Source organism: Phycodurus eques, chromosome 22 (genome assembly GCF_024500275.1).
Source record: "Phycodurus eques isolate BA_2022a chromosome 22, UOR_Pequ_1.1, whole genome shotgun sequence".
NCBI classification, from domain to species: Eukaryota; Metazoa; Chordata; class Actinopteri; order Syngnathiformes; family Syngnathidae; genus Phycodurus; species Phycodurus eques.
Window position 1 is genome coordinate 140,860 of NC_084546.1, and position 27,671 is coordinate 168,530.

At 49.1% G+C, this 27,671-nt stretch overlaps 2 protein-coding genes across 12 annotated transcripts in view; both read right to left on the bottom strand.

Moving 5' to 3' along the window:
- Positions 1 to 21,069, bottom strand: LOC133397471 (protein-methionine sulfoxide oxidase mical3b-like). Of its 9 annotated transcripts, none has more exons than XM_061668395.1 (30): positions 19,624 to 21,069; positions 19,092 to 19,299; positions 18,904 to 19,020; positions 17,962 to 18,063; positions 17,701 to 17,856; positions 15,886 to 15,986; positions 14,808 to 15,065; positions 13,093 to 13,208; positions 12,881 to 13,004; positions 12,729 to 12,813; positions 12,508 to 12,655; positions 11,424 to 11,620; positions 10,992 to 11,092; positions 10,850 to 10,912; positions 10,633 to 10,782; positions 10,501 to 10,539; positions 10,249 to 10,408; positions 9,121 to 9,272; positions 8,315 to 8,375; positions 8,079 to 8,208; positions 6,927 to 7,072; positions 6,438 to 6,824; positions 4,164 to 4,252; positions 4,020 to 4,094; positions 3,874 to 3,951; positions 3,552 to 3,815; positions 2,956 to 3,046; positions 1,739 to 1,838; positions 1,588 to 1,661; positions 1 to 757 (listed from the first exon to the last, which is right to left on the bottom strand). In XM_061668395.1, the coding sequence occupies exons 1-30, from the start codon at positions 19,894 to 19,896 to the stop codon at positions 561 to 563; spliced, it is 4,242 nt and encodes a 1,413-aa protein (XP_061524379.1). In that variant the 5' UTR covers positions 19,897 to 21,069; the 3' UTR covers positions 1 to 560. The 9 variants fall into 9 exon arrangements, with proteins under 9 accessions (XP_061524379.1, XP_061524381.1, XP_061524380.1 ...); XM_061668397.1 differs by having other exon boundaries at positions 9,172 to 9,272; positions 19,624 to 19,915; XM_061668396.1 differs by having other exon boundaries at positions 1 to 768; positions 19,624 to 19,915.
- svopl (SVOP-like) overlaps positions 20,451 to 27,671 on the bottom strand; it is a 10,150-nt gene continuing 2,929 nt past the window's right edge. Inside the window, exons 7-17 of one of the 3 annotated variants that reach the window (XM_061668421.1) lie at positions 27,275 to 27,338; positions 27,066 to 27,191; positions 26,841 to 26,969; positions 26,294 to 26,367; positions 26,010 to 26,206; positions 25,768 to 25,879; positions 25,605 to 25,686; positions 22,715 to 22,804; positions 21,198 to 21,311; positions 21,037 to 21,110; positions 20,451 to 20,540 (exon numbers count right to left, since the gene is read on the bottom strand). In XM_061668421.1, the coding sequence (XP_061524405.1) occupies positions 21,099 to 21,110; positions 21,198 to 21,311; positions 22,715 to 22,804; positions 25,605 to 25,686; positions 25,768 to 25,879; positions 26,010 to 26,206; positions 26,294 to 26,367; positions 26,841 to 26,969; positions 27,066 to 27,191; positions 27,275 to 27,338 (1,000 nt within the window). In that variant the 3' untranslated portion in view covers positions 20,451 to 20,540; positions 21,037 to 21,098. The other 2 variants (XM_061668423.1, XM_061668422.1) reach the window with 2 other exon arrangements.

Below are 27,671 nucleotides of genomic sequence, written 5' to 3' on the forward strand. Positions count from 1 at the left end.
TATTTTTTTTATTTTAAAATCAGCAAATTGAACTCGATGAGCAGTTCCAGTTGGCACATGATCAGAAGACCCATTCATCTGCTTTCTAGAGCGCTACTTCCTCATTCAGGTCACAGGTGACTTTGGGGTGAGAGGCCGGGTCCACCCTGGACGGGTCACCGGCCAATGATCAGAACGCAGATCGATCAACGATGGTTTTTCATCGATAAGTTTGGCTTCACTTGGGGGTCGATTCCAGCCTTCGCGCAAGCCATTTGCACATTCTCCCCGTGCTCCAGTGGGTTTTCTTCCGGTACTCCGGCTTGCTCCCGCATTCCAAAAACATGTTCACACCTTAGCTTGATCGAAGACTGGAAATTCTCCGTGTGTGCTGCGAATGTTTTGGCAGATGCTTGTTCCCCCCCCCCTCCCCCCCGCAATTCACAGGCGACCGGTCCCGGGTGTAGCAAATCGGGATCGGTGCTACAGAAAACAGATGGATGGAGTTTTGGAAGGATGAACACTTTATGCCCCCACCTTTAGGTCAGTAGACAGACACATCGCAGATCGTGGTGTTGATTTCAGACCAGGTCTTCAGAGGTCCTTAGTCCCTGGCTCAGGTCCAGTCCTGTCCAAACATTGTGGCTTTGAGCTGATGGTCTTCCTGGTGGTTCTGCAGTCGCAGCTCCTCCAGCAGAGGCACCAGAGCCTTCCTTCGCTCGACCACCTCCAGCATCTCCTCCAGGATGGCGCACTCCATGGCGAAATCCTCGTCGTCCTTCAGGCGGTCTGCCACAAGGACCACATGAGGACAAACACGAGGACCACATGATGACAACACGAGGACCAAAGGACCACTTCAACAAACGCAACTGGGTTTCACACATCTGTCACTCATCATCTGTCCCAGTCCATTTTAAAAAAATTTACATGCTATACTTCATGTAGAAGCACTGATACTAGTACTGATACTCCTTCAAGTAAAAGGAAAACAAGTACAGTGTCTGAAATCTAATTCAGCACAAAAGTAAATGTCAAATATTAACAATACACATTTTGATAACTTGGCACAACAACAAACATGTTATTAAACGAAGACCCGAAAGCTTGCGGTTTTGAGGCTGGCGCAAGAAAAACATTTGCCACCAATCAGCGACAACATCAGATTTGTAAACTGTTAAATAAGGCCATGGATGGGGAATGTCTTGCATCTCTGAACCTGTCGGCGTCATCGTTAACGCTCCCAGGTTTACGTTCCTCCGTGTCGTTGTCTCCGTTTTCTTTTCGGCCTTATAAGACTCCAAAATCTTAACCAATCAAGATTTCAACCTCTCTCGAGTTAAGTTTTTCTCCTCATAACATCCTGTGGTCCTCTGCTCAGGTTTAAAAAACGTAACGGGCCTATTTTCATCAAGTAAGGCGTATAAACCACAAGATAACCGATCCAAAGTCATGCATCACCAGAAAAATAAATCCTCAATAAAAGTAGACACCTGAAAACTGCACTTAAGTACAGCCCAGAGGTATTTGTTAAGCTAGCAGCCGTGCCTGCCTGAAACGATCTTCACAGCACAGCGTTCCTTCAAAGTTGCGCCAGACGTCGCTTACCGTCCAGCGTCATCCGCTCTCTCAGCTCCTGCTGGAGTCCGCTCTGCCGGTCTTCCAGCTGCAGTTCTCGTGCACTGAACCCACGAAAAGGTCACAGGTCAAACATCCGCCGGTGTGGTGAGCGTATCGGCCGGGGTCAAGGGTCACGTACAATATGGCGAGCTCGGACTCGTATCGAACCAGAACGTTCTTCTGCTGGACCAACTGGAACCAAAGCTGCATGAGGCTCGTTTTCTCCTGAGCGGACACTCCTACACTCATGCACGCACACACGCACAAAACATCATTAAGTCGTCACGTGATCTTTTTCACTGCTATGGGAAATCCCTGTGTGGTCGTCATGTCTTTGTCTCCACCCGGTCTTCTTGTCAGTTCTGTTCCCCTTGTGTCAGCCAATCAGCTCTCTCCATCCATTGGTGTGCCTCCTTCTCACAGTCTGTTTTGTTGTGTGCGGTCATCCCTTGTTTATCGCAGGTGCAAGGAGCCGGACCACCAAAGTAGTTGCCACATTTTGGGGGATTATTTATAGCCTACATAATTCAAAGATGTATGATCCTCCTAAGACTCTTATTCATCTTTCCTACACAAGCGTTTACCACAAATAAATTACAGTATATACTCAAAATCCCGTGATACGGCGAATTATGCGTGATATGAATATGAAAGAAAATCCGCAATGGTAAACCACAATACACTTTATGCGATGTGTTATACAGTAGACGTACTAGCAGAGGTGGGCATACCTGTAAGACACGTGTGCAAGTCAAGAAAGTCCCAAGTTTCTGTGGCAAAAAATTAGCCACTTGGCACTCACTCACTGTACTTGGTTCCAAGTTCCAAAATGCAGCTTATTTGATGAAAACAAGACATCGCATCCAAAATCTGGTGACTTCCTGTAAATCTGACTCCTCCAGTCGGCCCCCACCTGTGTTTGGTACTCTGTCAGCGGTCTCGTGTCATTACGCCCCCCCCTCCTTTGTTTCGAGTATTTGTTCTTTGGATTTTGGATCCCTGCTCGTTCAACGACGAGCGGAGGGGAGGGAAGGAAGAAACGTGGCGACACGAACATGCTCGCGCACCTTCAAGACAATGTCCCCAAATTCATTCAAGTGGGGAAGAGAAAACGGCAAATGTATTCTATTTATACATGATATCCGTTATGTCTAATAAATATATTATGAATGAATTAATAAAATAAATAATTATATGAACATACACACACACAGATGTATATATATATTTTTTTTTTTTCTAATAACATTTCTGATTCCAATTTATTTCTAAAAGTTTATTCGTGTATCAAACTGTGGGACAAACAAAGACACAATTGAATCATAACTCTGTTGCAGTCATAATAATCACATGTACCTTCTCCTCTGACACTTCGCTCCAGCGCGACGCCTTTGGCCTCCAGACGTCGCTGCTCCTCCTCCACCAGATGGAGCTGTCTCTGGATCAGCTGACACATAAAAACAACTTTAGTGGTCAGGCTTCATGCATATGTGTGTGTGTATATGTGTGTGTGTATATATATGTATATATAAATGTATGTATATATAAATGTATGTATATATATATATATACACATGTATATATATATATATACACATATATATATATACACATATGTGTATATATATATATACACATATGTATATATATATATATATATATATATATATATATACACATATATATATATATATATATATATATATATATATATATATATATATATATATATATACATATATATATATATATATATATATATATATATATATATATATATATATACATATATATATATATATATATATATATATATATATATATAGACATGCGCGCACACACACACACACACACAATCTTACACACACACACAGGGACACATTTTGACAGTACAACAAGATGGCCATCTCGCTATTCCCAACCCAGTTTGGAGTCTGGACTGATGTGCTCACCTGAGCTTTGTGCAGCCTCTTCAGGTCCCGCTGCTTCGCTCGTCTGCGGGTGCTCTTCTGAAGCTGACGGCGCTTCCTGGGGTCCAGATGCTCATCCCGGCGTCCCGTTTGGAACCGGTTCTCCGTGCGGAACAGGCTCTCGGGCACGCTCAGACTGGACGGCTCCTCGGGCTGTACCAGGACGCCCACCACCTCTGTGGCGCAGGACGAACGTCCGTCCGAGTCCTGAAGAGGACCTCTGCTTGGGAAGGGCTCCCGCAAAAACTGACAAGGAGATTTTGTGAGCTTTGGCGACGACGCTCGGTCGTCAAGGTGCTGCTACCTTGATGGGACTCGCCCGCTTGAAGGCCAGCGCATGAGGGACGTACGCGGGCTGAGAGGTGATCGCGGACATCGACATCTAGAGATGGATTGGAGACGAAGTCAGTTCTAGTCACCGGCGACGTGTGCAAGTCAACTGGCGCTTACCTGCGCCGCGCCGTCCTGCTCATTAACTGCAAGTCTCTCTAACTGAGCAGTCATCTCGATGGTCTCCAAACAAAGCTACAAAGGCCAAAGCGCACATTGCATAATTTGCCATCCAAATTTTTGTTTTGTTTTTACGACTCTTACGTTGTTTTTGGGCACCAGCGAGCATCTGTGCTGCACAGCGGACCAGCTCGCATCATCGTCCTCCAGCACGGGGACATCGCAGGCCCGCTCTGCTCGGAAAAAACAAAGACCAACTTTAACGACAAACGTGACATCATAGCTAAGACATCAGGCCCACCCTTCCTCAATGTGCCGGCTCAGCAACTCTGTACACCAGTTGACGAACGTGTATGTGACGTGGTGTTCATTCACGGATAAGTTCACTAGACACTCTATAGGCTTTAATTGCTTGTGCTGGGACCACTAATAATAACAACACAGGTACCGCACCACTGGTCAGTAGCACTGCCTTGCTCATTTCCCACACCCTGTCCTGTCCTTTTCTGTCCTCTCTCATCTTGTTCTCTTGGTTAGTTGTTGCATGTCCTCACCGGGTGTCCCCCCAATCCACAAATAGGAACACGATTTGACTGTTGTAATATTACTTGTGCTCAAATATCTAGACTAACTGTTGTTCTGCTGTGGTTCGCAACCCAAATCCACTTGTCCCTTTTGTTCCTCTTTCATAGCTATGACATCATACAGTGGGTACGGAAAGTTTTCAGACACCCTTAAATTTGTCACTCTTTGTTATAATGGAGCTCTTTGTTAAAATCTTTTTTTTCTCCTCATTAAATGTACACACATCACCCCATATTGACATTTTTTTTTTTGCAGATTTATTAAAAAAAAGAAAAACTGAAATAACACACGGCCAGAAGTATTCAGACCCTTCGCTGTGACACTCATATTAAACTCGGGTGCTGTCCATTTCTTCTGATCATCCTTGAGATGGTTCTGCACCTTCATTGGACCCGAGCTGTGTTTGATTATACTGACTTGACGTGGACTTGATTAGGAAAGCCACACCCCTGCCTAAGTAAGACCTTACAGCTCACAGTGCATGTCAGAGCAAATGAGAATCATGAGGTCAAAGGAACTGCCTGAAGAACTCAGACAGAATTGTGGCAATGCACAGATCTGGCCAAGGGTACAAAAAAATGTCTGCTGCACTTAAGGTTCCGAAGAACACAGTGGCCTCCATAATCCTGAAATGGAAGACATTGAGGACGACCAGAACCCTTCCTACAGCTGGCCGTCCGGCCAAACTGAGCAATCGGGGGAGAAAAGCCTTGGTGAGAGAGGTAAAGAAGAACCCAAAGATCACTGCGGCTGAGCTCCAGCGATGCAGTCGGGAGATGAGCGAAAGTTCTAGAAAGTTAACCATCACTGAAACCCTCCACCAGTCGGGGCTTTATGGAAGAGTGGCCCGACGGAAGAGTCTCCTCAGTGCAAGACACATGAAAGCCCGCATGGAGTTTGATAAAAAAAACACCAGAAGGACTCCCAAGATGCTGAGAAATAAGATTCTCTGGTCTGATGAGACCAAGCTAGAAAACCAGGCACTGCTCATCACCTCTCCAATACAGCCCCAACAGTGAAGCATGCTGTGGGGGTGTTTGGCAGCTGCAGGTACAGGACGACCGGTTGCAATCGAAGGAAAGATTAATGCGGCCAAGTACTGGGATACTCTGGACGAAAACCTTCTCCAGAGTGCTCAGAACCTCAGACCGGGCCGAAGGTTCACCTTCAAACAAGACAATGACCCTCAGCACGCAGCTAAAATACCGAAGGAGCGGCTTCAGAACAACTCTGTGACTGTTCTTGAATGGGCCAGCCAGAGCCCCGACTTCAACCCAATTGAGCGTCTCTGGAAAGACCCGAAGATGGCTGCCCACCGACGTTCACCGTCCGACCTGACAGAACTGGAGAGGATCCGCAAGGAGGAATGGCAGAGGATCCCCAAATCCAGGTGGGAAAAACTTGTTGCATCATTCCCAAAAAGACTCACGGCTGTATGAGCTCAAAAGGGGGCGTCTACGCCTACTAAATACTGAGCAAAGGCTCTGAATACTTGGCTGTGTGATGTTTCAGTTTCTTTTTTCCTAAATCTGTCAAAATTTCAACAATTCCGTTTTTTTTCTGTCAATATGGGGTGCTGTGTGTACATTAATGTGGGGGAAAAAATGAACTTAAATGATTTTAGCAAATGGGCTGCAATATAAAAAAAGATTGAACAATTTAACGGGGTCTGAATATTTTCCGTACCCACTGTCGCTCTGACATCATCGTCAACTACGACCGTGACGTCAACGTTATGACATCATCTGCAACCGTGACATCATTGTCAGTCATCAGTCTATGGGAGTGCATGATGACATCATACCTCAGTGGTCCTTCTTGATGACATCATACCTTTCCTCTTGTTCCTGTTCCTGGAAAACACCGCCTTCCACAGCGCCCTGGCCCCACCTCCTTCTGATGGACAGAAGGGTGGAGCCTTGAGATGTTGGCCACGCCTCATCAGATCATCTGGCCACGCCCCCTTTACACATTCTTCTTGCGGCGGGAGGACCTTCTTCAGAGAGATGTTGTCCAAAGACGCCCAAGCTCCTCCCGCTGTCGTGGTTTCCATGACGACAAGCGCCTCGGTGGGCGGAACCCCTTTCTCAAAAGGAGAGATGGTACAGATGGAAGAGGCGGAGTCAACCTTGGTGATGAAGGAGGTGGTGGAGGGCGTGTCGGGGAGAGGCAGAGTCTTGTCAAGGGGCGGAGTCTCAGACGGCGTGACGTCACTCGTATCTGCGGTGACAAATCAGATTGGAGAATCAGAATCATCATTATTATTGACAATGAAATGCGGATTGAGGATTTCAGCACAGTCGTGTACATATACGGACTGACCGTCACCGGATTCTTCCTCACTGCCCAGCTCGTCTCCCTCTTCATCGTTCTCCTCTTCCCCATCCTCACAGCCTATCAGCGCCTCCTTCCATGCTGCTTCGGACGTCTGACAGGCAAAAGTCGGCGCCTCTGCCTCACACTCAGAACTGAACACAGTACGTGTATTGCATTGTGGAATTATTCGTTCATTCCAAACAATTGTTTTTCATTTTCGTCTTAGGCCTGCCGCACATTGCGCTCAAACCCGATTGAACCCGACCATCGCAAAAAAAAACAAAAAAAAAAGACCGACTGACACCGCACATCGATCGGCCGGTTATATGGCCGCCCGGAACGGCGAGCCGGCATCGCCGTTTGAGGCTGCACGTGCAACATACAGAGGACCCCCGCAAACTTGACCTTCGGCACCTGCAGATTCACCGTTTTGTCGATTTCTTTCCATTTTTTTTCCCCTTTTTGTTTCTCTATTTTTTTTTTGGGGGGTGGGGGAACCAAACCCGAATTTTTTTTTTTTGCCAGTTTATCATGACAGAAGAACAACATCAGATGCAGGTGATATTTCCTGGGTCCAGTGGTATCCCCACTTATTGAAGAATTTTTGTCGGGTTAAAAAAAATAATTGCTTTTTCAGTGCGGTTATAATGGGCCTTAATTATCCACGGATTTTTGCTATTCACGGTCTGGCCCGGTCTCTATCCCCCGCGAAAAGTGGCGGTCTACTGTATTGCACTTTATCACATTTATCAAACCATAAAAAGGTCAATTAACCGTTAAGGGAAAAGCGGGTTGCAAGAGAGAATGAACGTGGGCGAGAATGAAAACCAGACTGTGGATGTTTAAAAAGAAGCTTGCTCGATTTGAACTTACCGTGCGCATCCATATTGGTCACAAGCTGCGTTTTACACACACAAGCACATTAGAAATGAACAATATCATGAAGTTTTGTGATAAAACCATGTATGACACTTAATATAGCGTATTAGTACGGCGTGAGTGAATGTTTACGTGCGTATTAATTGGCTGCAATCTGCGACAGCAATTCCAATTTTGAACGGCGGCACAGCGACAGATCAATCGGCCACTCGTGAAAACAGTTTCCGAACCCCGAATGCGGCGCGGCACTTCAGTCAGGTTCTGCAGGTGGTTGGTCACCTGGAAGTCTGGACGTCTTTTTCTGCGCTTAGGTTGAAACCCGTCAGGATCTCCTCAGAGATCTCCGCCGCCTCCGCTTTGTCGTTCTCCAATTCGATTCGCTCACGGGTCACTGACATCACGGAAAAAACTATCGATATAGACACACACACACACACACACACACACACACACACGCACGCACGTTGAAAAGGGTTTTTCAAGGTGTGCTTGAGCATAATGTGATGTCAGCTCACCTGACAAACGGCGAGACTCTGTTGCCATGGAGACGTAAGACTCCGCAGACGACAGCGACGTCTGCGGAGACCAGACAGTCATCGTCATTATCGTCACACTCGTACCCGAGACGCCCCGTGCTGCTGGGATGAACTACTTCTGTCACCATGACAACAACAACCCTAAACACCGTGTCACAAACTTATCACGTTTTCTCCTCACATCCACGTGATGAAATCCCGCTGCACAATCCGGCATAACCGCAACCTGCTTCCGTATTCGGCGACACGGGTAAAAGCACTTCCTCCTCGCTCGGATCAATGGGGAAGGGAACCGGTTCAAAGCACCCGCGGGAACTTTACACGTCTCCGGTGCTTAGTTGTTTTTGTTTTTAACACTAGATGTCACCACATAGTCACAAAAGACGACAACAGTGTTTAGGCTAAGCTCCCGTTGACGTGTATCATATCATATATTTGCAATATGCATTTAACTTTTGTCCGAAGACACCAGCAATAAAGAACACCACATTTTGGCAAGTTGGGCTTCAAACAACCATGTCATCAAACCAGTCCTGCTCATGAGCGTAGCATACACAGGAAGTCGGCTAGAACATCACATGATGTTCCAGATTTAGCGGATTGTCACAGGCTGCGTTGGGATTTTGAGATCGTTTAGTCATCATACAAATGAAAACTACGTTGTTCTCAGTCTTTGCACGTTTTCAGCACTTATCTTCAAACATGTAGAAAACAAATCACTGAAATCACTTTACAGGGTCTTTGAGCAATGGATATTGGAACAAAAACGGTGCAGCAACACGTACAATGTGTGCACGCCAGAAGGAGAAGAGCTCATACGCAACATGTCTCCTTACACAAGATGTCCGCCGTTGACATGACGGCACGCGATTGTTGCCGAGCGTGGAAGGACTGCGACGAGCGGACGACTCGCAGTGCTGCGCACACGAAAACGTTCCTGAGAAAAGAAGACAAATGAAACAAACAAAGAAAAACAGGACAACACAGAGGTCATGCATCATGATCGACTGCTCACACAAACGACGGAGGAGCGCCACACACGTTCATAATCGGAGCCGGCCCGACCGAGGCCTCAGCCCGGAAAGCACCCGTTTCGGGCCCTGCGACCACTAGGGGCCTCCCGAGAGCAACAAGGAGTCAAGATCGCCTGGAGGGTTCATTAAGGAAGACTAGAGAAACATCCATCATCCATTTTCGAGGGGGCGCGTCCTCCTTTGGGGGTGGGTGTCCTGGAGCCGACCGCAGCCGACTTTGGACAGCCTGGACTGATCACCAGCCAATCACAAGGCACAGAGTAACAAAAAAGTTGCAGGAAATATTTGGATTAAGGGGCGGCGCTTGTCATTTTTGACAGTTTGGAGACTTAAATATTCTACTTTATGTTGTCGCCGTGTAGCAGGTATCTCTGTTTCATTCCAGTATTTACTTGACATTTTATTGCGTTTGGGGGTTTTAAACGCACTGTTTTGATCCATGAAGTGGTTTTATTTGTTGTTCTTGCACTACAAATTTGATGTTGCCGTTTTTGTAAGAAAAGGATGATACTGTATATTTACAATGAATGCAAAGTACACTGGTTTATTGTTGTGACTTTTAAAAGGCCTATATGATATTCAGCTTGATTTTTGGAATCTTGTGTGAATCAAGCCCAGCCGAATCTGGGCCAAGTATCGTCGGAGCTTTTGAGATTGCAAAACACGGGCGGGTCGCGGCATGCCAGGCTGGCAAGCGACGCCGCCAGTGCCGCACAATGAGTTGATCGCAGGTGTGCGAAGGGTCAACAACCTAGATGGTTGGCAGAAATGCAGCCTCAAAATCTAAGTTTGCTTAGGGAAACGTGGGCCACTTTGTTCAGAAACACCCGCGACCTAACCTTTGACCTTTTAACGGGACAGGCGTGTGCGCGCACTCACCGCTTGCGGCGTGGAAACGGTAGGCAGAGATTCTGAGCGTGCCGCGACACAGGCGGCACACGAAGCAGCTACGATGGAAGAAAAGACCTTCGGCGCTCAGACGCTCCATCACGTAAACTTTCTCGCGGCAGAAGAAACACACGTCGCTGACGCACGTCGTCTAGACACGCACACACGAGTCTCTCATTCAGCACCATTGGAGGCCTGCTTCCTTTCTGCGACGGTACGAGGAGATCGGCGTCGCAGTCCTACCGTCTCCTCGCGGTCTGCGACGAGCTGAGAGTCGACTTCCTGTTTGGAGCACAGGAAGTCCGCTTGCTCTGAGGTCACGACGGTGAAAAGCCTGACGTCAACAAACACGGATGTGTAGAAACTCCGACGTACCGGTGTGAGCTCAGAACCGGCAGCAGCGGCGGAAGAAGAAGAAAAAGAAGAAGAGTTGCGGCCCAGCTTCGCCTGCAGCAGGTCGGCCATCGAACGGACTCGGGAGCCGGGAGCCCGAGCGACGACGCGATCGCGCTGCGGCTCGGGAGACTGAACACGAACAAACGAGTCTTGGTTACAATATGAATCGACTCCTATTTCGAGATGACAAAGTCACCTGCTGCTCAGCTCGGTGCGGCCCACTACACTTCCGCTTCTTACCCAGACTGCCCCTGGGCTCCTGCAGACCAAACAGACGAACACTTGAAGGCACCGCCGGCAGATGCTCATCGAGGGACAAAGAGAGAACGTCCAGATACCTTTGACCTTTGCTGACGTGCCAGGTTAAGTCCAAGTCTGCTGAGGAGGGAGGCCGGGGTCACCAGGGCCACTCTGACCTCTGAACTGTGGGACAGTGACCCTGAAGGCAACACACAACCACACTGGCCAACTGTTTGCAGTGGTGGGAAGTAACCAAGTACAAATACTTTGTTACTATACATGAAGATTTTCTTAGAAATCTGTACTTTGCTTGAGTGTTTATTTTTCAAAGAAGAATTTTCAAATAATTCTTCATCTAATCTGAAAAAAAAACACAGACAGGTTGTTATCATTCACTAATTTAGTTGTTTGAACATCATAAAAACCAGAGCCAACTTTAAAAATAGAATTTTTTTTTTTTTTTTTTTTGGAAAGTGTCAGCACTTTTCCTGAGTACTTTTTGTAACTTTTTCATTTTCCTAATGTCTCACCCGAAGAGAGCGGGGCATCTCGGAGCAGCTGGTAGAACTGGCTGAGGTACAAGACCATGGACAGCGGGTCCGGTTCTGCCGCGGACTTCATCTCTTCCGCCGTCACGAGAGGAGAAATTCCAAATTCTCGCTCGCACACGTCAAAGGCCAAGCGAATGTTTTCTTCCTCCGCTGCCGGGTTCAGTGAGTCAAAGTCTCTGCGGACATGCAAAAATCAACGAAACAACAACACTCAGTATTCCCCCACGAGATCACAGGTTTTTGGTTGTTTTTGACAGGAAACAGGAAGTCCAAATTTTGAATTGTGCGCCTTCAATATAGTACCACGTTGCGCCACAACATGCCGGGCGGCACTGAGCTCTACTGGAAGACAGGCAGCGCAATTCAGCAGAGAACGTCCTCAACTAAACTCTAGTAAATACTCCACGTCACAGAAAAAATATATGCCAGCGAGTATACAGCGAGTAGCTGTATGCGCTGTTTGTATGCGTCGCTGCTCCGTGCGTGTTTGCGCAGCAGTTGTTTGAAGGGTAAGAATTGCCAAAACATTCACGCTATTTCCCGTTAGCCCAGCTTTGTCATTTCACATTTTTTTGTTGGCGTTAAGCAAATGGGCTTTCATTCGATGAAATGATACGAAATGATATGAAATGATACCATTTTGGATTTGAATTCGACAATGTTTGTACGTGTGAGTTTTACAGTTAACGTCAACTAAGAGTGTCAAAAACAGCTTGAAGCAAGCACGTTTTTGACTCTTATTTAGAGATCTTTACAAGCCCGAGACCAATTTTGTTTCACGATTAAGTATGTTTTAATACGTTTTAAAGTCTTTCAAGTGCGTGGGAGGGGTAGGTTTATAAAAAGGAAGTTTTGAGTCTCTCCAGATTGCATATTTGCACCTATTGTGGGTGCGCCTGGAACATATCGCTCACCATTACAGGGGTTCACCGTATGTTGTTATTTCATTTAAACGTATGCAGTGTTTGTTAGCCGGCTAAACAAAAACTACTCCAGCTCACCCGCCACCTTAATGAGGACAAGAATGGAAGAACAAAAGTTTTTGTGTTTTTTTTTTTTTTACATGAGCTCAGGTCTGTAGCGGTGAACCAGGGCGCACAGAGCCACGCCGCTCTTCCACGACGTCGTCAGGTCGCTAACGGCGACGCCGCAGTAGCCTTCGGTCTGCTCCCGACACCACCGCAGAAGCCGATTGGACTCGGACAGGGACTCTGATCGGGCGACGCGACACACCGGTGCAACCAATCCGCTTCAAGGTGACAAACGGAAATGATGTCATCTCACCTGGTCTCCATGGCGACGCTTCAACGACGTCAACCATTTCTGGGTCTCGCCCCACCTTCTCCCCCGTGTCAACCAAGTGTCTCACCTGGACAGGAAGTCGTTGAAGCAACCCTTTACGCAGGTTATTCATTCATTCGTTTATTTTTAAGGACCTGCTCAGGTGTGACGCTCAGACAGATGTTGACGTATCGACTGGACGGGTCCAAAGAGTACGAAGAAAAGTTCTTCTGCATGTTCTCTGGCGTGGTCTGAGCCAACAAACGGTACACGCTCTCTCTGGACAACAGACGGACGGACGGTCACACCAAGAAAACAGACGGGCCGACAGGCAGGCCTGTGAAGATTCCCCTTCATTTCATATCACCTCTCAGCGAGGAGGTCCAGAGGTAAAGCTCCTTGGCACCATCGACGAATCATCCAAGACGCGTCAAGCGCGGCCAGGAAGCCGCGAGCGACGCCCGTTCCCATTGGCCAGAAAGGCTGCAGACAGACGAACGGACGGACAGACAGACAGCTCATCCGTCTCACCTCCAGGACAAGGCTCAAAATCACAGTTTTGATAATCGATGACTTCATTTGAGGAGCCACCTTCAAATTTTGAGAAGCAATTTTTTTAAGTTATTCATTCAATTCCAAATTATTTTGATATATATATATATATATATATATATATATAGATCTATATATATATATATCCATGCAACCATTTTCTGTGCCGTTTATCCTCACCAGGGTCGCGGGCGTGCCGGAGCCTATCCCAGCTATCTTCGGGCGGGAGGCAGGGTACACCCTGAACTGGTCGCCAGCCAATCGCAGGGCACATATAAACAACCATTCACACTCGCATGTTTCTTGGATGTGGGAGGAAACCAGAGTACCCGGGGAAAACCCGCACAGGCGTGTGGAGAACATCCAAACTCCACACAGGCGGGGCCGGGATTTGAACCCGGGTCCTCAGAACTGTGAAGAGGGTGTGCTAACCAGTCGCTCACCATGCTGCAATAATATATGCACACACACACACACTAATTACAACCCCAATTCAAATGAAGTTGGGACGTTGTTAAACAAATAAAAACAGAATACAATGATTTGCAAGCCACGTTCATGCTTGCTGAAGTGTTCCTGAGCCCACCCGGTGATATCCTTGACACATTGATGTCGGTTTTTGATGCAGCGCCGCCTGAGGGATCGAAGGTCACGGGCATTCAATGTCGGTTTTCGGCCTTGCCGCTTAGATGCAAGTGACTTCTCCAGATTCTCTGAACCTTTTGATGATATTATGGACCGTGGATGATGAAATCACTCAATTCCTCGCAATTGTACATTGAGGAACATTGTCCTTAAACTGTTTGACTATTGTCTCACGCACTTGTTCACAAAGAGGTGAACCTCGCCCCATCTTTGCTTGTGAATGACTGAGCCATTCAGGGAAGCAATCACGTCACCCGCCTGTTCCCAATGAGCCTGTTCACCTGTGGGATGTTCCAAGCAGGTGTTTGATGAGCATTCCTCAACTTTCTCGGTCTTTTTTGCCACCTGTCCCAGCTTTTTGGGAACGTGTTGCAGCCATCAAATTCGAAGTTCATGATTAGTTTCTAAAAACAAGGTTCATCAGTTTGAACATGATTTGCACATCATTGTATTCTGTTTTTATGTTTAACACAACGTCCCAACTTCTTCGGAATTGGGGTCGTACGTATCTTTCATTCAATTTAAACAACAAACTACGGCAATATGACGAGGGAGTTGAATGGAACAGCAGCTTTTACGACGGCATTGTTAATTGCTGTCGGCTTATTTCGAGGCCCGGACTTCCAAGTGAAACAAGTCAAAATCGAAACATATTCAAAAGGTGACTTAGCGACAGGGGTGGATCGCAGCGGTCTGCCGGTAAGGTTGGCGGGATATTCTATATGACGCGCTTTATCGGGAAAAACCTACAAATCTGCGATTCCCAGTTTTGCTTTTCAATGTGTTTAATATGAGGCACAAAATGGGAATTTTGACTTGCAAATCGCGATGTGAACGCACTGATTTCGAGCCTTGCAGGTGCACACGTTTCAGAAGGGGTCTGACCTCCAGCAAGCTGTCCCCCACCAGCGTGACGAGCAGCTGGTGCCCGTGGCGCCTCCGGACCATGGCGGCGTTCTCGGACGCGTACATGGATGTGAAGTCGAACACGGCCACGTCCGGTTGTCCGTAGTGGTTAATGGCGAAGTCCAGAGACGGAAGCTGACGATTTGTGGAAAAGTCGGCGGCCGTGCGAGCGAAGGCCCGCAATGCATTCTGGTCCACGTTAGTCCGAGACAGAAGCAGCTCGGTTTCCGCAAAGTCCTGCAAGGGACAAAACGTGCGTCCGCCATCAGTGGGAGTCAGACAGTGCTACTTGAACCGGGATTTTCTTGCTCAATCGTTTGCAATAAATGATGTATGTATCATTTCTTAAATGTGCAGCGCTTCATCTCAGGACCGGTACGCTGCATTCGCAACGTATAAACGGGCACCACGTCTCACGACGTTTCGTCCGTGATTGCTCGTTTCCAGACAAACAGAAATCAAATGTGAAAATCTTGTCTGTATTTTTGCGGGAATTCAAGTCGCTTCTTGCTTTTGGAAGAACAGTCTTCGAAGCGACAAACGGCCAAGTTGTCGACCGGCCCTATTTGTAGTGTAAGCGGCGCACGTTTGCTCGCGATGAGAAATGCTGAATTGAATTCAAATGATTCCTTTCTATTAAAATAGGTCATGCATATTGAGCCTTGTGTGGAGTTTGCATGTTCTCCCCGCGCCTGCGTGGGTTTTCTCCCACATTCCGAAAACACGCATGCCGGTGTGCGTGCGAGTGCCAATGGTTGTTTGTCTATCCGCGGCCTGCGATCGGCTGGCAACCGGTCCAGAGGGTACCCTGTTCCTGGCCAGAAGTGAGCCGAGATGGGCGCCAGCACACCAGTCACGTTTAAACAGTAGGTAATTCCCGTGGCCTGGTAGTTAATATTAGGGGAGGGTCCTTGGAAAAAAATTCTCCCCTCTCGGCGTTCCCTGGACCCAAAAGGTTTGAGAACGCCCGGTTCCAATGGCGGACTTTGAGCGGGAACAAGCTAGCCTCGGACTTGAACAGGCGAGGCAAGACGACGACGACGACGAGCAAGTTCACCTGTAAAATGACTCGTTTGTCCAGCAGGCTGCGCTTCTTGGCTGTCATCACAAAGTAGTGCGTGTCGTCTTTGTAGTACACCATGTTCTCCAGGTCGATGCCTGAAACATTCATACATGGGAGCGCTCTTCGAACGGCACACGAGCCGAAGTTCATCTTAATAGCAATCATGGCTGAGATCACAACGTCACACAAATTTTGTCCTTTCTATTTGCTTATATGGAGAAAACATGAAAAAATACTGACCGGTACATTGATTTCTAACTTTGCTTTTGTGTCCAGGAAAATGACATTTATGAAATTTACCTCTTCTCATTGAGACAAAATTTGAACTCTGACTTGCAGAAAGTAGATACAAAACAGCATATGACGCAATAGCAGCATTGATTTATCCCGGGATTCCACAAGTGAGACAATAGACATCAGAAATGAGTAGTTTTGCGCCATTTACGCTTAGACTGGAGATTACTTTCACGAACGGGCCCCCAAATATACTGCTGCTCTCTCTGTGGAGGAGTGGCCACAGGGAGCTCAGAGCAGTGTAGAGATGGCGCAATGGATGACAGAAGGTCTGGATCCGTGATAGCTCTACTCTCTGAGTGAGTCAGGCAGACGCTCACACGCGTCCTGACTGAACGGTGACCGAATGCATGAACTAGTTCAGAACAACGTGGGCGACGTGCTGCAAACAGAGAAAGAGCCTAAGACGAGAGTTCATTCGGCAGAGGAAGGTCGACCCTGTCGCCTTCACTCTGCCGAATGAAGAACTCCAGCGTGATTTACCGCGATCGCTTGGCTCTATGACTTTGGTCATTTGCTTCATACAAAATTCACTCCCGGTCTGTTTGTTGACTCCCTCCACGAGCTTATCAATAAAAGAACCTGAAAAACAACAGTCGGTCGGCCAAATTGAAAAACGTTCCCTCGGGACGGCGTTGCCCAGCGACGACAGACGCCTCACGCAATCGTCTGTGGTTTAGTTAGGCAATCGGGCCGCTTTTGTCCCGATTTTGCCCCTTCCCGACCTCGCGCATCAAACGCCAGACTATCTTTTACGTCTTAGAAGATTATCCGATCGGACTCTCTTGAGGTCTGAGATGTGTTACTTTGACTTTGTCCCGATAAGCGGGTCCGAAACAAGCCGGGGCCGACAAGTAAGCAGACGTCTCCCCGAGTCCCGACCCGGAGAACATCTGACGTAAAACGGAATGTAAACAATCAAAAAGGGGCCTGACTGAGGAACAACAAAGCGGCCGTGTATCCAAACAAACATGTCCGCCCTGATGTCGGATTTTGTAGAAAAGTGGGTTGTATTTTCCGCTATTTCTTATTTATCGACACCAGCGTTCCCTTCAGCAACGATCGGCGCGTACCCGTCGGTGCCCCGCCGTCATTTTTATGAGATCGCGTGTGGTCACGCGGGAATTCGAGGTTGACGCAGAACAGAATGTTTGTCTGCCATCAAAATCTGCAAATGCCAGATTTTTATCTTCAAGTGTGGCCTCTGTGTCGCAGATAAACAATCTTTTAAGATTTGAAAAAAATGTGCGTGTCCGAGGCCTTCGTCGAGTGATTTCAGCAGCAAGAGATTTGGGCCCCGTTACACAGTACGATGGAGGAAAACCATCTTTAACGTGCCGTCCCAGTGCCCGGAGATTTGGGACACGAGACAAATGACGAACGCGAACCTTCCTTCGGAATCGGGGTCAGACTCTACTGCGTCCAGGTCAGCTGCAGCTTTTCCAACTCCTCCTCTCTCAATTTCTTTCTTAAACTGAAGCCAATGTCACGTTTCATAGAAGCCAGAGTTCCTACCGGTTTCCTGTCGGAGGTCCTGGAAGAACTTCTGGTTGAAGATGGACGCCACGCCGCCGATCTCCTCCACTTTGGCCTCGGCGCGACTGTTTCGGTTTTTAAAATTAGCCGTGATGGCGATAGCCAGCTTCCCGCGGAACTCTTTACGCCGAAAACCTGCAGGGACACAAACTAGTCCCTTCCAGTAGAATTCGGAGGTTTGGACCACAGCGGTCAACGTGTTAGGAACTATTGTCAATTCCATCGTCGTCATCGACGTACCAGGCAAGGTGTTCCTGTGACCGTCTGCTCCCACAATGACGTCGAACTGCAGCCCGTTGACAATGTGAGACTTTGGCCACGTCTCTATCGTCCAGCCCGCCTCTGGACCGGTCGACAGACAGACAGACAGACAGACAGACAGACATGGAGACAATGACGCAGCCCTGGAAACAGGCGAAGACGCGTAGACAGGCAGAGACAAAAGGAGTGTCCGTATGACAGTATTTGAACTACGTGAAGCACTTTGCGAGTCCTCTCTGAGAAGAGCGCGATCGAAATAAAATGAACTTACCAATACGCAGACATGGAGACAGAAAGAGGTAGAGAGACCGATAGAAGAAGGGGCGGTAGACAGACAGGACGACGGGTCGATACAGTAGACAAGCGGACGAGAAGACCGGGTTCGCGTTAGCTTCTTTTACCCTTTTTCTCCATCAAAGTTTTATCCTTCAATGTTTTTCTGTATAATATGTTTGCGTTTACAGGTGATTTTTCTGTATGGACGGAGTGACAGAGCGTTAATAATTGTTCGACTTACAAGTGAGGCAAATTTTGATGTTCACATTGCTCATATTGTACTTATGAAGCATGTTTTTTTGAATATATATAATTCTGTATTCTTTTTTTATTCAAATAAGTGCAAGTTATTTTCAGGTCTCTAGCATGTCTCCAACCTCCGGTGGCATGTGGCCTTCAATATTGCTGCCAATACATCTCCTTTTCTTTCATAAAAGTCGGTCAGGCGTAACCTTTGCTCGCGGCGGCTTCGAGGTACCTTTCCGAAGCATTTTTACGATTTGAACGCCCGAGTACTAGTACTAGTACTCCAAGTACGTCCGGGTCATCCCCCTCGGATAGGAAAGGAACCTTCCGAAGCAAAAACGATGATCCGAAAAGGCCCACGGAGACCGACGGGAAGCCAAGTACAGGCGCGCGTCTCACTGTGTAGTCGTTGGTCATGAGGCGGCTCCACCGCACGCTTGAACTCCACGTTGACGTGAACTTCGACCCCGAGCAGCAGCGCCACCTTGAGCAGAACAAGCTGAAGTTGACGAATACCTACGGAGGACAAAAAAGTGATGGCAAAGCGCGCCCACCGAGGGGTGCTGACAGACGGGCGGCGTGCTCACTGATGTGGTCGATAGAGCCGGCGCAGAACTTTCCGTAGAACTTCTTGGCGCCGAGTCCGCGCAGGTCGTGGATGGTGAAGGGCCACAGGTGGAGCACGTTGTTCCTGGAGAAGGAGTCCCTCTTCTCCAGGACCACCACGCGGGCCCCCAGGAAGCTCAACTCCACCGCCGCACGCAGGCCGCAAGGCCCCGCCCCGATCACGGCGCACTGACCAACCACCGGACACCGCGGTCACGACATCACACCGGATAAGCCACTCCACAGTCGGTACGCTGCTGACGAACACCTCAGACATACGAAAACCTTTGCGTTGTGTGAAATTTTCTTGCCGATATTGTTAGGGGGGGCACTACCCCCCCCCCTCTAAAACCTCGAGACAGCTTGAAGCAAGCACCAGAAAGGAGTCTTCTTTTAAGTTTCTGAAGGTTATGTTATCCGATAGTCTGAAAGTGTCTTTTGAGTTTGAGTGTGTTTAAACAAGAGTTGACTGTAACTAAGGTGGCGCGTCTGTGTGTGTCTTGCTGAACATACGGTAGTGTTGCGGCAGGCCCGGTTCTGCAAGTATTCCTGCTGAGAAGCCCGACGGTCCAGTTTGGCCCACAGAGCGTTGGCCTTCCAGTAGCTGAGGCGCCGCTCGATGCTCCGGTAAAGCAGCCGCTCGGCGCCGCCGTGATCCGGATCCAGAACCAGATCCAGGTGCTCGCAAAGCTGGCTGAAGGAACGCAGCGCCGCCCTGCAGGTAGATGCTGAAACAAACTCATCAAACAACTCCTGGGCTTTTTCTGGGTGGGACTCGGTTCCCATGGCAATGCCCAAAAACGCGTTGAGCACCACGATGACGATGACGAAGCCTAAATGTGACAAGAAGTGACGACTCCTTCCCGTTTACGTGAGTGGGCACCAGAGGCGTGCTGGATGATGTCCATAAGTGCGTCCTCAAACCTTTTCAGAGAAATATGGGTTATCTTTTCATCAGAAAGAAGCTATTTACAGTGTAAAAACAAGCACAAATGCAAAACATATAAAGTGTACTCACTTCTCTGCTGCTTGTGAACATCTTTAAATCCACTCTAATCACACACACACACACACACACACGGGCTGAGGTCAGCGTACAGACTGCAGTAATCTGTCTGAGTAAACGAGCTTAACCAGATGAGCTTCAGGTTGTCTTCTTCTTCATCATCATTACAGCACCCCTTTCAGGAGTAACTGTGCTACAGCTATACTCATTCCCTTCCAACTTTTGCGTTTAAAAAAACCCAAAACAAAAAAACAGGACGCTTCTGAATTGACGTTCAATGTATTTAATTGTCAAACACCCTCTCACCGCTGTGAAGGTTTTCTTCCACAGACATGACGTATCGTAGATCCAACTTGAGCATGACCGTTGCTGGGATGTACGGCAGCGCGTCGCCATATTGGATGTGGCGAATCGACCCCGTAAACTTCAAAAGGAGAGCAACCCAAAAAGTGCACAAAGTGAATGGCTCTCATTTACTCACACACGACAAAATATTTGGGAAACAGCTGTTATTTTCTCTATTTAAAAATTTGTCAGAGGGGGGAAAAAAAATCGGTAGTTAATTCAGGGCAATTCGGTTACATAGGAATGACTCGTTTGTTTGGAGGCTGATTTCACGGCAGGAATTCAGAGTATTAGCGAAGGCAGGCATTATATTTGATGTCTACGGTTGCAACTGTGAGAATTCATCCATCCGCCTTCCGGAGCGCGTCCGCGTTGGCCAGTCTCAGCGCGCGCAGTTTAAAGGGCGACCACGGACTGGCCGCTGGCCAATGACAAACGAGCATTTGCACCAGCAGACGATTCCCAGTTAACAAAGCTGCCGTGTGTATTCGGAACGCGGGAGAGGAAAAAGAAAAATGTGCAAAGTCCGAGCCGACCGAGAACATCGGCGCGTGAGGCAGACGCGCGCGGCACACCTGCACCAACGGGCCACCCTCCTCGTCAAACTGTCCAATCAATATTTTGCCAGAGGGAATCATCAGGAGAGTTGCTGGAAAACAACAACAACAACAACAACAAAACACTCTTTTGAGTCTGTTACAAGTGAGCAGAAACAAAGAGCGCAGAGGCAACTTACAAGGAGCGCTCGACCTTTTGTTTCGATGGGCAACAGGAAGCTCCCGGCAGCGCAGAGCGCGCACGCTATGCTGAAGGGGCTCAGTGCCAGAATCACAGACTGAGACATGAGCACCTGAAGTACACACGAACGAGTGTCACTGTCTCTCTGTCACACACACAGTGAAGTATTAAAAATCCCAAAAAATTTAAAATGGGGTGGGGGGGGAAATGGTCCAAGTCCCGCTGGGTATCGTGAAAAAAACCCCAACTGCACCTGGCTAAATATTTATCATTGCCTATATTAACAGTTTACAGTGTAAACTATTAATATAGGAATGATAAACAGTGTATGAATATATATATGCATGTATGTATGTATTGCCTATTCATAGAGGCAATGTATGGTGTAAACTTTACACCATACATGTCCAACTCAGGCCTCAGGGCGTAATTATATTTGGCCCGCGAGAACATGTCAAATGTGTAAAAGAGCTGGCCTGCCGGTATATCGCGCATGCAACGCAATTCCCAGAATGCTTTGCAAATGTGGCGGCGGGTCTGTTGAGACCATCAAGCGCCTCCTCCTTTTCCCTTGCAGCCGTTAGCAACCGTGCTATCGGTCTCCTTGGGGTAATTTACTCCTCCCCTTCCCCAAAATGGAAAACGGAGCTTTCGAGACGGGCGGGAGGCGGATCGTCCGATGACCAAAGTCGAGGTCAGACGCGCTGGTCTTGCGGTCGGAACCGACGTGGCTGAACCCAAAGAATAGAACATAAACGTAGCTCCAATCAATGCTTTCTTCACGCACTTTTTCTACTCAGAGGTTGTTTGAAGGGTGGATTTTCATTGAAGGCCATTCCTATTTGTTGTTGGCCTTTGAAAAAGGCTCCCATTAAAAAAAAGAATTTGAAAGGCTACAGACAGAGAGAGACAAAAGACTGGGTTATCTATTTAAATAAGAAACAAATACAACTGATGTGTTCAATGCAAATTTGATTTCATATTCATATTCAGTGTGTAAGCAAACCAGAACTTTGTTTCATACGAAAAGGTTTAACATTACATACCTGGAGAGGAGGGAAAAACTATTGACATCAGTTTTCAATCAATCGTGTTTGCCCACAACTTTGTCCAATTTGTCATTTTGGCCCACTGTGAATTTGACACCCCTGGTTTGAAGCATAAATATGTCACGAACTATGATCACAAAACACTTCAATATCATGTCAAACCTATTTTACATTACCCTGACAAATAAATGTCTCACAGATTATGTACATGGTTTTTAATAGCCACCCAGCAGAGCAAAAACACAGACCCGACCAAGACTCTCTAACCAACTTCTTTTGCTAACAACCCTGGCTAAACTTAACTCCTCCCCAACATACAAAGATCTTCGAAATGGTCGAGATGAATCACTTCGACATATTTCCTTGACGCTATTTTCCTATTAGGAATATTCCTTTGGTGCCATCTTGTGGCATGGAGGCCTTCTCACTCACACTCACACACACACACACACACACACACACACACCTGTGCAATGAAGGGAGCGATCATTCCTCCGATGCGACTGACCGACGTACAAAAACCCATCCCGAGCGAACGCGATACAGTCGGATAGACCTGAAAGACAAGCAGCAGGAGCACAGTGAAGCCCCCCCTGAGCCTCTTTTGGGACCAAGGGCGATAAAGCAGACTTGACTTCGCTACCCCCCTCCTTGAGCCGTCACCTTAACGTGGTGGAGGGGTTTGTGTGTCCCAATGATCCTAGGAGCTAAGTTGTCTGTGGCTTTATGCCCCTGGCGGGGTCACCCATGGCAAACAGGTCCTAAGTGAGGGACCAGACAAAGCACAGCTCAAAGACCCCTTATGATGACGACAAAAAATGGACTCAGGTTTCCCTTGCCTCCACGCGGGTCACCTGGGCCCCCCCCCCCCGGAGCCAGGCCTGGAGGTGGGGCTGGAAGGCGAGCGCCTGGTGGCCGTGGGTCCCCCTTCCCATGGGCTCACCACCTGTGGGAGGGGCCATAGGGGTCGGGTGCAGTGCGAGCTTGGGCGGTGGCCGAAGGCGGGGACCTTGGCGATCCGATCCCCGGCTACAGAAGCTGGCTCTAGGGACGTGGAATGTCACCTCTCTGGGAGGGAAGGAGCCCGAGCTGGTGTGTGAGGTCGAGAAGTTCCGACGAGATAGAGTCGGACTCGCCTCCTCGCACAGCTTGGGCTCTGGTACCAGTCCTCTTGAGAGGGGTTGGACTCTCTTCCACTCTGGAGTTGCCCACGGTAAGAGGCGCCGAGCAGGTGCGGGTATACTTATTGCTCCCCGGCTCTGCGCCTGTACGTCGGGGTTCACCCCGGTGGACGAGAGGGTAGCCTCCCTCCGCCTTCGGGTGGGCCGACGGGTCCTGACTGTTGTTTGTGCCTATGCACCAAACACCAGTTCAGAGTACCCACCCTTTTTGGAAGCCTTGGAGGGAGTGCTGGGGACTCCATCGTTCTGCTGGGGGACTTCAATGCTCACGTGGGCAATGACTGTGAGACCTGGAAGGGCGTGATTGGGAGGAACGGCCCCTCTGATCAGAACCTGAGCGGTGTTCTGTTATTGGACTTCTGTGCTCATCACGGATTGCCCATAACGAACACCATGTTCAAGCATAAGGGTGTCCATGCATGCACTTGGCACCGGGACACCCTAGGTCGCAGTTCAATGATAGACTTTGCGGACTTCCGGACGGCTTCGGGGAAATTCTGGTCCACCATCCGGCGTCTCAGGAGAGGGAACCGGTGCACCATCAACACTGTGTATGGTGGGGATGAGGCGCCGCTGACGTTGTGAATCGGTGGGGAGAATACTTCGAAGACCTCGTCAATTCCACTGACACGACACGCCTTCCCATGAGGGAGCAGAGTCTGGGGTCTCTGAGGCGGGCTCTTCTATGTCTGGGGTTGAGGTCACCGAGGTGGTCAAAAAGCTCCTCGGTGGCAAGGCCCCGGGGGTGGATGAGATTGGCCCGGAGTTCCTAAAGGCTCTGGATGTTGTGGGGCTGTCCTGGTTGACACGCCTCTGCAACATCGCGTGGATATCGGGGACAGTGCCTCTGGATTGGCAGACTGGGGTGGTGGTGCCCCTTTTTAAGAAGGGGGACCGGAGGATGTGTTCCAACTACAGGGGGAATCACACTCCTCAGCCTCCCTGGTAAAGTCTATTCAAGGGTGCTGGAGAGTAGGGTCCGTCGGGAATTTGAATCTCAGATTCAGGAGGAGCAGTGTGGTTTTCGTCCTGGCCGTGGAACAGTGGACCAGCTCTCACCCTCGGCAGGGTCCGCGAGGGTACATGGGAGTTCGCCCAACCAGTCTACATGTCTTTTGTGGACTTGGAGAAGGCGTTCGACCGTGTCCCTCGGGGGGTCCTGTGGGTGGTGCTTCGGGAGTACGGGGTACCGAACCCCCTGAAACGAGCTGTTCGGTCCCTGTACGACCGGGGTCAGAGTTTGGTCCTCATATCCGGCAGGAAGTCGGACTCGTTTCCGGTGAGGGTTGGACTCTGCCTAGGCTGCCCTTTGCCACCGATTCTGTTCAGAACTTTTATGGACAGAATTTCTAGGCCGTGACCTCCAACTCTAACAGGGGCAGTTCGCAGCTGAGTGTGAAGTGGCTGGGATGAGAATCAGCACCTCCAAATCTGAGACCGTGGTCCTCAGTCGGAAAAGGGTGGCGTGCCCTCTCCGGGTCGGGGATGAGATCCTGCCCCAAGTGGAGGAGTTCAAGTATCTTGGGGTCTTGTTCACGAGTGAGGGAAGAACGGAACGGGAGATCGACAGGCGGATCGGTGCGGCGTCTGCGGTGATGCGGACTTTGTATCAATCCGTTGTGGTAAAGAAGTAGCTAAGCCGAAAGGCGAAGCTCTCGATTTACCGGTCGATCTACGTTCCTCCCTTCACCTACGGTCACGAGCTGTGGGTCGTGACCCAAAGAACGAGATCCCGGATACGAGCGGCCGATATGAGTTTCCTCCTCAGGGTGTCCGGGCTCTCCCTTAGAGATAGGATGAGAAGCTCTGTCATCCGGGAGGAGGTCAGAGTAGATCCGCTGCTCCTTCACATCGAGAGGAGCCGGATGAGGTGGCCGGGGCATCTGATTCGGATGCCTCCCGGACGCCTCCCCGGTGAGGTGTTCCGGGCACGTCCCACCGGGAGGAGACCCCGGGGACGACCCAGGACACGCTGGAGAGACTACATGCTTCGGGTGGCCTGGGAACGCTTCGGGTTCCCCACGGAAGAACTGGATGAAGACGCTGGGGAAAGGGAAGTCTGGGCGTCCCTGCTAAAGCTACTGCCCTCGTGACCAGACCTCGGATAAGCGGTAGAAAATGGATGGATGGATGGATGGACGGACGGACTTCGCTCCCGATCAATCGAGCCCGTACCTCTGCCGTGTAGATGTAAACCACAGTGAAGTTCATGGAGACCAGAGCGCGCAGCAGGAACAAAAGGAGCGTGAAGCCGAACCTGAGTGTCCAGAGAAAGGACGAGAAGGTCTGACACGAAGAGGACGGAGATCAGGAGAGTCCAGCAAGACTTCGTTCTTACATGCTCGTGCAGATATTCAGCATCAGGAAGAAGAAGGCCGACACCAGCTGCAACACCATCAAACTCCGCCGCCGACCGAATATGTTCAGTAGGAAGATGTTGACCGGGATGACTGGGAAGACAGACGGACGTTTACTGCGAGAAGGACAGCGACGGAACTGAAAGACAGATGAACGTTTACTATTGGGAGGATGGACAGACATTTATTGGGGACAGATGTCAGTGTGGCGCCTGCCACTCACGTGAAACCTCGCCCAGGCAGCTGATGAGGAGCGTCTGGTAGTCGCTGAACGCGAAGGGGACACAGTAACACTGCCTGCCCTCAAGGAGGTGTTTGACCTGATGCGCGCGGTCGCCGTCCGTCACACACAACAAATTCTTCTCCAGAAGCTCCGAACTGCTCAGGACCGAGCCGTAATACGCGAAGGACGCCACAAACCTGAAGTCGTGGTAGGAAACGGGACACGGCGACAACACATTTTTGTGTCTCTTTCCGGATCGGCTGGGATCGGAAGGTGACCCTTACCATGAGTACCAGAGAAGGAAGGACGTCCTCCGGAAGGTGGAGTTGAGCAGAACCCTCCAGCTGCCTCTCTCTTTCTAAAAAGAGCAAAGGACTCTTCAGAACCTACACGGACCCCAGAAGACAACATGCAGAGGCCGGAGAGGATAGGGCCCCAAGCCTGATGGGACTTCCGGGGAATCTAGATTTTTGCCGAGAATATTCATCATTTCCCCTCGATGCATGATGTGTGTAATACATTACAAGAGCAGACCGGGGTTGATGGAGACAACATTTTTCAAGTGATAAAGCACGACGCGGGATACCGAATATTACCTCGGCCTGTACAGCAAGAACAAATTGAACCGCTTCAATGTAGATCAATAACTTCAAATGTACAAAAACAGTCGAAAGTTAAATGAATAAATAACGACTAAACAGAGGTAAAATGGTTTCAAAGAAATACAACGTTGAATAATTGGGTCATAAAACTGCTAAAATTTCAGTTCCAGAAATCAATCCAAGTCAATTTATATGGCTTATGCCGGCCGGCTCCGGGACCCGAACGCACCACGAGCGTCTCCACCAAGCGTCCGGGCGGCAGAGACGCTTTGTTCATCTTGGCGATCCACTTGAGAGTGTCCAGGGCGGCCGCGGCGTTCCCAGCAGACACGTTGAAGCGAGCCGACTCGGGAATGAACTGAACGAGAAAAAATGACAGAAGACGTTTCAGCGTCTTCTGTCATTCGGACACAATCTCATCCTCTGGATCTTCAAACCGGACGGCGATGGGCACCTTGAAGAGGTAGAGGAGGATGAAGCTCGGGGCCACGGAGATCCGGATCATCCACCTCCATCCCAGCCTGGGAACCACCAGCATTCCCAGCACGATGATCAGCATAGAGCCGCACATCCAGAAGATCTGAACACACATACGGAAGCGCGCGTCAGCGACCGGCTGACGTCACGGACGAGGGCTTCCGCCAGCTTCTGCGTGCGACTCACGGCGGCCAGGGGCAGCAGGACGGCCCGATACTTGGCTGGTATGAACTCCGTCTTCAACACGTACCTGCGCAGTCCACATCACGCCGGCTCAATGCGGTCGGCCCTCGTTTAGCACCCCCGCAACAGACAAAATCAGCCGAGTAGCGACCAAATATTTACATATATTTTCAAGCGTCCTGCATTTACTTCCAAAATATAGGATGTGAGGTCCACTCGGGCTCACCATCTTCTACACGAGTATCTGTGACCTTTGAGTGTGTGTGGCTTTAAAAGGCGGGCCTGGCCTGGTGGGTGACGTGAGAGTCAGCCAATGAGAACGGACAGTTGGCTGGCTGTTAACCGGCTAATTTGTGAGCCGCTCTTTCGTCGAGCGGCGGCGTCAGCTGCAAGTGGGCCA